The 12,386-nt window shown below is 35.1% G+C and overlaps 1 protein-coding gene across 1 annotated transcript in view; it reads left to right on the top strand.

Moving 5' to 3' along the window:
- LOC123563258 (universal stress protein Slr1101-like) overlaps window positions 1–11,062 on the top strand; it is a 37,376-nt gene extending 26,314 nt beyond the window's left edge. Inside the window, exons 3-5 of the mRNA XM_045355955.2 lie at window positions 3,274–3,354; window positions 4,632–4,750; window positions 10,573–11,062. Coding sequence (XP_045211890.1) covers window positions 3,274–3,354; window positions 4,632–4,750; window positions 10,573–10,869 — 497 coding nt within the window. The 3' untranslated portion in view covers window positions 10,870–11,062. The remainder of the gene's footprint in view (window positions 1–3,273; window positions 3,355–4,631; window positions 4,751–10,572) is intronic.
- Window positions 11,063–12,386: the final 1,324 nt, after the last annotated feature.

Consider the following 12,386-nt stretch of genomic DNA (forward strand, 5'->3'; position numbering starts at 1 on the left):
TGGAGGTTAGTATGTGCTTTTGGCTCCGCCTTCAAGTCAATACGACATTTTATCATTGATCATGTGACTACGTCTAGACCAATGGAAAGGACTACACATATAGATTTAATAATAACAATGTATAATCGACCATAGCCTCTAGAGCTATTCTAATTTCAAACTGTATCCAGGGTATGTACTTACATTTCATATACTTATATTCCGGTTGTAGGGGCTCGAACTAGGTATATTACGTTCGAACACTATGACCTGTTCTCAAAATCAAAAGCTTCCAAGGTAATAAATCTTGATCGGATTTAACTACAGTGCATTTAGACCGTTCATTTACTTGCCATATGGGCTCAAGCTGGAGACCTTAACGTGTTTAAATTACTGATATTTTATCTTCGAACGCTGCCGGTCATCTTAAATGACCTCACTAGGACTGCCCACGGGCTACCGAAAGTACAGAATCCTAGCCAGAAAATACATTAATTTTGTAGTAGGTAACTCTATTTTGGCACATTTAACTCGAAAGTTCGAATTAATAACTCGAAATTTGGGGTTACTTATCTCGAAAACATTCGAATAAGTGAATAAATAACATACTCCTGACACTAATGCGCTGTCGTAATATACATGATATTCCATTTTTCATTCCATTGTATGCAGGTAAAAAATGAGCCATTTTTTCGCTGCATCTGATTTTGTTATATTGTCTATTTGCATATAAGCTTGTCATTTTATGATTCTGTATGAAGTTAGAATGTTGCTTTTCCATCCCCTTTTTTGTGAAATAAAAAGGATATGTCTTTTTTATTATCCACAGATACCACAAAAGGTTCCTTGAAGAACTGCTGGTATTTTTTTAATTGAAATTGTATTCGAGTAAACGAATTTAGACATGAAGCGTTTTACATGGGAAACAAAGAGGCAAATTAATCTTTTTGTATAAACAAACACTCAGTAATTTTTCTTGTGTACTGCGTTTCAAACACTGCTATCTACTTTTCCCTGAAGAGATTTTAAACTGACGTTTTCCTTGATTAAACATGATCAGTATCTCATTTTATCATGAATCATCAGATACCTGTGAACTGCTTTTTTCTGAAGCTGTTAACCTGAGAATTTCTAAGTCATTGCCAAACGAAATAAACTGACTGAATCACATTTACTTTGTTTCTTCACAAATTGTATCAGTTATGCAAATATTTGTTCGCTTCTTCAATTCGAAGTGTCAGATAAGTGGCATTTGTTGGTAACACGTGTATTTCCTACATACCAAGCAGAGAAAGAAAAGACAATCGGCAGTTTCCATCTGTTACCGCATTCTCCAAATGCGGTTTCGGCATTCTGTGGTTGTTTTTAAAAATGACCGAAGGATGCCGAAATCACTTACGGAGGATACGTAAATTCACGGAAATAGCCGATTGTCATTACGGGTCCATTAGGCTTATCACGATCACATTCGCGTGGACAGTAAATGAAATTGTTTTGCACTATAGCAAATGTAGTTTTGGCTATAATGATCCTTTTTGTTTTAAAATATCAGCGATGAATGAGATGCAATATTTAACGACTGACTGAGAAAGGGTCTGGTATTCACAAATAAAATATATTTTGATCTTACATATAAAACAAATAATATTTTGTCATGTTTATTTTTCGAGGCAGCCATTTTGAAGTTCCATAGTCTACCACGCTATAAGTTACTTTTAACGCGGTAGCTTTACATAATATATTCGCCCGATGCATATCAGTTAACTTAATAAAGTGACTTTTAATTTATACAAATTAATCATCTGCCTGTTATTGTATCAACTGTAAGACGTGTACTTCACATGTAAATGACAAAAATAGGGATTTGACATACGCAGCTGTGAAAAATGATTTTTCCAAAAAGTTAGGCTTTAGTGACAAAAAAAATCGCTGAAGCTCAACTTTCGATTTACTATCTTCCAAACAATCCTTCGTTTGGAAAAATGCTGGACAGTTAAATTAGCTTCTTTTTCAATTAATTCAGTTTCTTTAAACTAAATTTCATCTTCCAGAAACGACTGTTATTAAGTCTGCTGTTTAAATCTCATTTTATAAGTTGCCGACAGAAAGCCCTTAGAATTGTACGGTTTGTCAAAAAGCGGTCATCAACAGAAGGAAATGTTGTCAGTCTTGACTCGATTCAATAAAGGGACAGCATACTTTTGTATCTCATCCTACTTCGTCATGTCAATGTGTCCGCCTGGTCTCTTATCTTAATCTTATAAATTATGTATAAATATCGTGTTTTAATTTTATAAATTCACGAAATAATATACGTTCGCGGAACCATTTCACGAGAGCGTAGCCCGAATGAATTATTCTGACGATGTATTTATAACTGATTTTGAGTGTATTTGAGTAAAACACGATTTTGCTGATTATTATTTTAATTCTAATATGCCCTTTATCTTAAAATATCTATAATAAAATTATCTTTATTGGTTGCAACAATGAGTATTTAGACACAAGAATATTAGAATATGTCTTAAGAGTCGGATTTTAAGCAATATTGTAGTTTAAATCATTCCCATAAAAGTCACATTGAATCATAATTAAGAATTTATCAAATTTTGCAATCTGTAGGCAAACCACGTCGTTAATACAAATACTGCATATTTTTAAAGTCGCATAAAAAGGGATAAAAGCGGCGTAGTTTCGACAGTCTCAAATGTACCGACACCTGAGTATTAATCTGAAGTGGCGGGTTAATTTCATCACTGATTTTAACGTTTTGAGCTGCAACAAATTCCAATGCACTTTTTGTTTCAACCTCGTTTTATGGGTTTTTATGTTTTATGGCTTCTGGTAAAGCTTTCGTTTCTGCGAGTTATTACATCATATATCTGATTTAGTTATTCTCTTTAAGAGCAAATTGAAACCTAGATTAACCGAATCAAGAACGCCATCATATTACTAAACCGTCTAACATGATATGTTTCTCCAACAAGAAAAGACGCAGACAGTTTTAAGCATCTCTAATTCCTTTTAAATGAAATGTGACAACCTCTAATTTACATCAGATCGTCAGTCACACTTACATAATTATTTTCTGCTTAAGAGGAAATCTGTTTGTTCCATGTACAATAGAAATATACTGAAATACTTGATGTGATATTTTAACTAAGGGCGTAGCGGCGAGTGAAAATTCACATGTGAACGTTATTGTATCCTATTTTTTAGCCAAGGTTGTGTTTGTATAATATTTTTATACTATTAAAAAAATGTGTGATTTTACAATTTCTCATTTTATTTTAGTTTACGTAAAATCTGTGCACAAACCAGGGAACCAGGTGATTATTGCGCATTCTACGGAATACAGAAATATTACATTCCCAGGTATCTTTTTTTTTTATTGTGGTAAAACTAATGTGACATTAAGTAAGTAATGGACGCTTCCCTTGAGCTACGTGTTGGTAAATGCCACTATTTGGAATATTAGTACAATCTTTTTGGCGCAAACATTTTAATTGTGTTTGCTTTGAAATGGCACATCTAAGAAAAAACTGTTCATCGCTACTGACCGCAGAAATTTTAAATCAAGGAAACGACACCCATTCCTTCAGTTGTTGTTTTACAAACCAAATGAATCTCATTACTTAAAACATTACCAGTTAGATTCTGCATGATATGCTCAACGATAGCTTTTGCTGAAATAGGCCGTTCTTCAAAAAAAAAATCCCAGTCATTACTTTTCGATTTTTATCCATAATTGTTACTAAAATCTGGTACTAAGACGATAGCCAGTTGCTTTAATAAATTGTTCCAGATATCTCTACGCCTAGGAATGTATCAGAGGCTGATTTACAATTTGTATGTGGCGCTTTTTTATGAATGTAATTGCGTTAAAATAGTTCTAGTAGCAGTCAAGCGTTCCATGAAGTGGAAATCATCTGTTCAGAAATTGAAAGTACGTTTTTTTATGTTTTGCGTACATTCTGAAGTGAGGGCGTAAACTGCACGCAAAGATGATAAATCATGTGAGTAACCTAAAATTTCTTTAGCGTAAAACATCAAATAAGCAGCTGAGCTGAAACATTGATACAATTTTTTTTTGTAAATCATGTGCCAAATATTTCAATAACTATCCCTATATTGCGTATCCCTTATTGCGTAAGGAAGACATATCATGCAAATTATGAAAATGGATATGTCATTTGCATTCTAACTCCATTATGTAATGTCTGGTTTAGAATATTGTCCAATTTTTCTTCAAACATGAGCTTTCAGTCTACAGACAGCTCCTGTATAAACACTGACACCATTTTTTTCAATCAAAAAAGTTTTAATACTATTTGTCTTGTTAATTGAAAAGTTAATAAAAAGTCATTTAAATCTCCTCTGAAAACAGAAACCGTTTAAAGAAATCAGCAGGAAAAGTATTACAATCTAAAGTGAATCTTCAATTTATTTCCAAAACAGAAAACTAACGGCTTTATTCATTGAATTTCCTTTATGATTTACTTTGGAAAAAATGATGTAGTCCTTGTCTAAACCAGGGCAGACTCAAAATGTGTGAGAATTCACATATCATTTTACGCAGTTGTAACTTATTTCTTCTGGGCTGATTACAGATGTACTTGTCGAAATAAAATGTAGATTTCTTATGTCTGCAGCTGTCGGAATGATGTCTGGGGACACAATGATGAGTATGATATCACAGGAAATCAATGAGGAGGAACAGAAGACAAACGAACTTGTGGACAGACTTACACAGAGGATGCATCTACTCAAGGTACTCCTTAATTAAGGCAATTGCATGAAGTGATGGCGTGACGTCAGTTATCCGGAAAATCTAGAATAATGCCTGGTAGTCGTTATAGGAGTAGCATAACTGTTGCCGTAGAATCTATTATATCGTATTAAATGTTAAACAGATGTGGTACTGTCTTTTTATGCCCCCCCCCCCCGCCCCATCTCCTTCGAAGACGGAGGGGTATATTGTTTTGCAGATGTCTGTCGGTAAGTAAGTAGACCAATCGGTTTCCGGATGATAACTCAAGAACCTTTAGGCCTAGGATCGTGAAAGTTGATAGGGAGGTTGGTAATGACCAGCAAATGACTACTATTGCTTTTGAGATCAGTAGGTCAAAGCTCAAGGTCACAGTGACCCGGATCATTTAAATCGTTTCCGGACGAAAACTTAAGAACACTTGGGGATAGGATCATGAAACTTAATAGGGAGGTTGATCATTACCAGCAGGTGATTCCTGTTGATTTTAAAATCAGTAGATCAAAGTTCAAGGTCACAGTGACCCGAACAATTAAACCGTTTCTGGACAATAACTTGAGAACGATTAGGCCTAGAATCATGAAACTTAATAGTGAGGTTGATCAGAAGATCAAGGGTCAAGGTCACATTGACCCAGAACAGTAGAACTGCTTTGCCAAATAGCCAGAGAATGTTTTGTTCTAAGATTACATTTGATACGGAGGTCACTTATGACTGGTAAATGACCCATAATTATTGATTTGTGGTCAGTAGATCAAAACGTCCAGTGCACAGTGACGAAATAATTTCTGTTTCTTGAGCAGTTACTGAATGCATCAAGGGGGCATTTCGTGTTCTACGAGCTCTTGTTTATTAATATTTTTGACAACCGGTAGGTTCTGATGTAAAATAACTCAAAATAATAGCATAAAATAAGCAGCATTTGCAAAAATATCATCAAAAGTGCGTTTTATTATAAAAGTCCATTTTAAAAATTAACCGGGGGAACGATATTTTCAAATCGGTCAAACAAAAATTCAAGCACACGACCCTTCATTTTTTTTCTGAATTTTCCTATAGAATGATGTCTTGATGAAATATGGTTTTATAAAATTATATATGGTAGAAGAATATTTGTTTCAAAGTAAAGGACTACTTAAACAAATCAGTCATAAAAATGAAACTGATTCCAATTGGCCCTATGATAAACATGTGTATAAAATTTAAGATTAACTGTCATGTACTTTAATGGTGTACAAGTTGACTTCGGTGCTCTTATGCGATCAAAATATTCCAGTAATGAGCACATTTCACAAAATCATCAAAGCAATCACACTTGGGTTGAATACATAGTTTATGCATTAGGAATGATCCAGCGCGTTTGGAAGCCCGGTTAATACTTAGTCGCTTCTTTTATGCTTGGCGCGGTACTTTTTTATTCAGGCAGAGTTGAAAATTGATTCTATTTTTATGTATCAGAAATACTTCTACTGCATTTTATACATTGTTTATTTCGTTTTTAAAAACAACTAACGATTTCTGCACGGCTTCTAAACAAGTATAGACAGTAGCAAGTGTTGTGAATGTATTAGGCACTCACGTTTATGTTTGTTTAAGTATTTTCAACAAGAATAACTTCCCATCGCTTTTTCCGTTTCAAGAACATTATAATTGTGTATATTCTTAGAAAACAGCATCTACAATGTATAGCCTGAATGACTAATTTACACAAATACTTTATGTCTGTGATTTGACGTAGATTTTGCGTAATGTGAATTTGAGACATTGTATTTAAACAGTTACAAAGTAGATACGCTTGAAAAAAAAATTCGTGGGAATTACAACTAGTGTTCCGTTTTAAGGTAATTTTAGCTCACATGAGCAAGGTGCTCGGTTGAGCTATTGACACCAATCACCCTCCATTGCACGTCTGCCGTCTTCCGTCTTTCCACAAGTCCATCAAGGGACCACAAAGCCAATATCAGGGAATTGTTCATCGGGTGCTCCTCTTCAAAGTTATAAAAAAAACATTCAATGAAGAACTAAGGTTGCAAAGCCATGGCAAGTCAAAAGAAAGTATTTAAAAATCTTCCTTGAAACTGAAAATTAAAGGCTAAAGGCATGAAAAAAAATCTGCTTGCTTAGCTCGCAAATCAATAATAGAGCCGCACCATGAGAAAACCAACATAGTGGGTATGCGACCAGCAAGGATCCAGACCAGCCTGCGCATCCGCGCAGTCTGGTCAGGATCCATGCTGTTCGCTAACGGTTTCTCTAATTGTAATAGGCTTTGAAAGCGAACAGCATGGATCCTTACCAGACTGCGCGGATGCGCAGGCTGGTCTGGATCCTTGCTGGTCGCATACCCACTATGTTGGTTTTCCCATGGCACGGCTCAATACATAATTGCACAGAAAAAAATTAATAAACGTATACTTGACACATTTTATGGGGGCGCCGGTTGAACCCCCATCTGAATCTGCTAGTTTAGCCGGCCATGGTACTGAGGTTGCGGAATAATGTGATATCTTTTTTTAGGTGGTTCCGTTCCACTCCACTATGTACCAGTTCCCATATTGGTAATGGTATTTAACGGATCGTAACTCCTTTTCAAATAAGACTGCTAAAATAATTTGATGGAGTGAATGTATGCAGTTTAAAATTTTGGTATATTATTAAATCAGATTTTTCAGAAGTTGTGGCCGAAATGTTAGGAAATTATTCGTATCAAGGCATATATAAAAACGGGAGAAGGGAAAATTGGAAATATTGGCGACCTATCACGTTACTAAATGTAGATTACCAACTTTTATCGAACTGCCTAGCTGAGCGATTAAAGCCAATTCTACCATCACTTATTCATTCGATCAAAATAAAAAGATTTATGTGAAGCAAATCGCTACATTCAGGATGTAATAAACTACATTGATGAGATAAATGAAGAAGGGGTAATCATTTTCCTCGATCAGTCAAAAGCATTTGGTTGCGTGGACTGGGAATGGGTTGACAAATGCTTAGACAAATTCAACTTTGGAACAAACTTTAGGAAGTGGATATACATGTCGCTAAAAGGTTAAAAAACAGCGATTAAAACAAATGGATTTATGTCAGACTATTTCGAAATATCGTGTTCAATCAAACAAGGCTGCCCGGTCGCTCCTCTAATTTACGTTATTCAAGCAGAAGTGTTTGTTTGTTTGGTTTGTTTGTTTGGGGTTTAACACCGTTTTTCAACAGTATTTCAGTCATGTAACGGCGGACAGTTAACCTAACCAGTATTCCTGGATTCTGTATCAGTACAAACCTGTTCTCCGCAAGTAACTGCCAACTTCCCCACATGAATCAGAGGTGAATTAATGCAATTATGGACATTAGTTTAATAGCTTTTATTCATATGGTTAGAGACCACCAATTGTTTTCCCATAGACTTACATTGTAACATTATGGCGTGTACGGCCTTCCATACATCGAAACGTATATCTAATTACAAGTTTTTCAAGAACTATCCTAGTTCTACCAAAATATCGGACGAAAAACATATGAATAGTGATACTTTATTTAAGTAATTTTCGTGTGAATGAGACGACCCCCTGTTTACATCATTGACATGGCGGGAGAAGTTCGTTTGATAAAACTTTTTTTCAGTACACATAAAATGTAGCAAATTTTGTCAAAATGTATAATAAAATACTGTAAATGCAGTGAAAAAAATATCGATTTTGAAAAAAATCACTTCCTGGGTTTGTTTACATGACTGACCAATCAGAACGCACAGACGTTACCTTATTTCCAGGTATACACTTACCTCATTCCCAGTAAGTTCCCTGTACTTTCTTGAATTGGTGGTCTCTGACCTATAGATGAATGTTTCGTGTCACATTTTCCAATTTTACAGTGATATTGTGAAACATGATCCAATACCAGATGTCTTACAAAGTTTTATCAAGAAATGTTCAGTTTTAAGAAAGATATGGACAGTTCACTGAGGTCACCCCCTGTCGATTTATATGCCCAGACTCGGTCCCTGTCGTCGTCAGATTGCAATTTTTCGTGAAAATTTCACTTATCTGCATTTGATTTCACTTGGAGGCTGAAATACGATTCATTCCGTAAAAAATAGAAATAAGGTCTAATAATTTTGATCATTCTCTAACATCACAGAGATAAAAATGATCCTTTGTCGCCCAAAAGCTCAGATAAAAATGGGCACACCTGTTAAAAAAAGAGGCCAAAATTTAACAAAAATCAAATTTCACGTTTATTTTTGCACGAAAACGTCTTTCTACATCATTTACAACAGATTTGTGGCCATTTACATTACCTGTGATGGTTTCTGGCGAAAGTCATGTTTTAGCTCTATTATAGGCTAGAGACCACCAATTGTTTTCCCATAGACTTACATTGTAACATTATGGCGTGTACGACCTTCCATACATCGAAACATGTGTATCTAATTACAAGTTTTTTAAGAACTATCCTAGTTCTACCAAAATATCGGACGAAAAACATATGAATAGTGATACTTTATTTAAGTAATTTTCGTGTGAATGAGATGACCCCCTGTTTATATCATTGACATGGCGGGAGAAATTCGTTTGATAAAACTTTTTTTCAATACACATAAAATGTAGCAAATTTTGTCAAAATGTATAATAAAATACTGTAAATGCAGCGAAAAAATATCAATTTTGAAAAAATAATCACTTCCTGGGTTTGTTTACATGACTGACCAATCAGAACGCACAGACGTTACCTTATTCCCAGGTATACACTTACCTCATTCCCAATAAGTTCCCTGTACTTTTTTGAATTGGTGGTCTCTGACCATATCTGATGTAATTTTGAAACCGTATTTTGTAAAATTGAATAAACGTACCCCATTGGGTGCCTCAAACCTTGTTCCGTTCCGCAAAATATCAATAGCCGATATTGTTAAATAAAAACTTTAAAATTCAAATTAAGTCAACAGAAATGAAAAAAAAAAATAACAATTTTAAGATGATAATTATTAGTTTATTTATGGAATGAATTTATTGCCATTCGGATATAATTGAATAAAGAAATCAAATGGGGTGGGATTGTATCCGCCTTTGTCAAATTTAGCAGGCGTGTTTGAGTGGGGGGAGGGGTGTACACCAAATGGGATTAATCTGTTACCCCTTCGAAAATTTTAAGTTTCTGACTTTTTAATATCCTTGTACGGAAATGAATGGTCTACTTATACTACCTTTGACTAGACTTTTCTGTTTTAAGTTCGACTTGCGACAGGTTATATGTTCTGTCAGATCATGTTATGAAATATCCGTGATAAGTTTTAAATTGATGGATTATATCAGTGTCCCATTTTTCCTCAACCTAAATCATGTGGTCAAAATGAAAGCTCAATATGGCGGAATAATAGTTGATTGTCTGTTCAGTATTAATCCGTTATCATTAGTGATAATGCACGATAGTCAAAGCAATGCAGTTGTGGATCTACTACATAATTGTGTAATGGGATTTATTATAATGCAGACTTATGTTGACTAAATTGTTTGAAACATTAAACAAATTTAACGTAATTTACATTTTACGGTCATGTCGTTAAGAGCGAATGCGCGAATTTTTTACTTTCGTTGCTAAGGAAGGTTTTTTGTGGAAGCCGGACACCATCGAAAATCCAGTTTTTGGCCGGAATTCTACTATGAAGAGCATTATTTGATTCCATTTACTTCCCTTCTTATTTCGCCAGGACAGATGTACATATTTATACTTAGTTTCTTGGAGTGAAAGAGATTCAGTTTTTCGCTGTAAAATGACCCTAAAATATAGTTTTGTTTAGTGTAATAATTCCGTTTTAATTTCAGATAAGCGGCACCATAGAACGTATCCATGGGATTCCAGGACCAGCCATCGTCTCCCTTGCAGCTGATAAGCACGCCGACTATATCGTTGTGGGTTGCCGCGGCAAAGGTTCAGTCCGTCGTACAATAACTGGCAGTGTGACCGACTATGTAATACACCACTCAGATGTGCCTGTTATGGTAGCGAGGCACAAGGATCATATCAAACATTACCATGGCCTTCACATTCATAATCCTTTCCACCATAAGAAAACTGCTGAGAACCATGAAGAATCCTCAAGTGGTAGTATACAAGGATAGTAATGACTATGTCACATTCGTCCATATATTCATGGCCGGCAATAACGTTTTGTGTTGTGTTAACTATCGTTTTGATTGTTGCAGTTTATGCAGTTCAATTTATACTTAGTGACCTCCTTTTTCAAGTCTTGTTTATTACTGAACATAGTAATTTGGGCATAAAATGTTTGTATTACACACAATTTTAAAACAGTGTTGTGTCTCATGTAAATGTAGTAGCTAGCGTTGTTCTGATTGAAGCACACGTCGTCGAAGTGATAACAATGTCAGCGTTGGTTCCGCAGTCCTAAAAGGGGACTTGGCTGCAATGTGAAACAATGATTTCCGCAAAACACTTTTCAGTCAAGAATAAGGTACTGCAATGGAATGAAGTACGTATGTATTGTTTGCGGAGAGAAGAGACAGTTTTTAAGGGCCCTGTGATCAATGTCAAGGTAAAACTAATTAAATAAAATGAAAAAATAACTGCTTCTTGCCTACTACGGAACAGAATTAGGGCAAAACTGCATTGTGCTTTCGTACATCCAATCTTGCGATTTACATATAGGCATTTGTGATTCTCATGTTTACATGCTTCCTTCTGACATCCCGTTTTGCATTGTTGACCATTTGTGCATATTATGTTTCCGTGTTCCGTTCTGATATTCATGCATGCTTAATTGTTTCATTTTAATAGCATGCCTGGTTACTTCTTCAATAGTCTATGACATTATCTTGCTTTTGGTCATGCTGCAATGTGACATGCATCACTTGGTGTATTAGCTTGTGGTTAACCTAGACACTGCTTCCCCGTGTGTTAAACAAGAAATAATCTGTTTTGAAAAAGCCACGTCATTCTTTCATTTGAAATAAGCTAGCATTTTGTAAGCATTCACATTCTATGAAACTACAGGACTGATTCAATAGACTGGCTTGACATGATTTTGAAAACTAGGTAAACCTCCAAATATTTTCAGAGACAGAAAATGTGTGATTTTCAGATCTTTTCATCACAAATAAGATGCCAGCGACAAGAAACAATGAAACATAAAACGCGATTGGCTTAATAGAAACGGGTTTGAAATGAGAACCATAATAGCGGGGAACCAGATTACCGTCATCATAATGAACAAAAAGAGTTTAATGGCACGAAAATAAACAAATATAGAAGTGTGTTCAATTAGTTATGAAAGAAGAATGTGGCTCCCATTTACGTCTTATAATTCAGACAAATCATTTTAAAAAGAAAATCTAACCTTGAAAAAGTCTAACGTATAATTTATGTCTGACTCGAAAGGAACCGTGATATTATGCCAATACAAATTTTGTGCAAGTATGATTAAAATCAATTGCAAAATATGGTCTTTATCGTGTTCACAAGAAATTGTGGCAGGTGAGCTAAAATAATAAGACGGCGGCTACCTGAATCATAGTTATCGGAATCAACCAGAAGTTGTAATCGCTTTCAGCCATGTCGACTAACCAATATAATTAATGTATTCTGGGTCCCTATTCATCAACATTCAGACTCTGAAACT

This window comes from Mercenaria mercenaria, chromosome 2 (assembly GCF_021730395.1).
Source record: "Mercenaria mercenaria strain notata chromosome 2, MADL_Memer_1, whole genome shotgun sequence".
Lineage (NCBI taxonomy): Eukaryota > Metazoa > Mollusca > Bivalvia > Venerida > Veneridae > Mercenaria > Mercenaria mercenaria.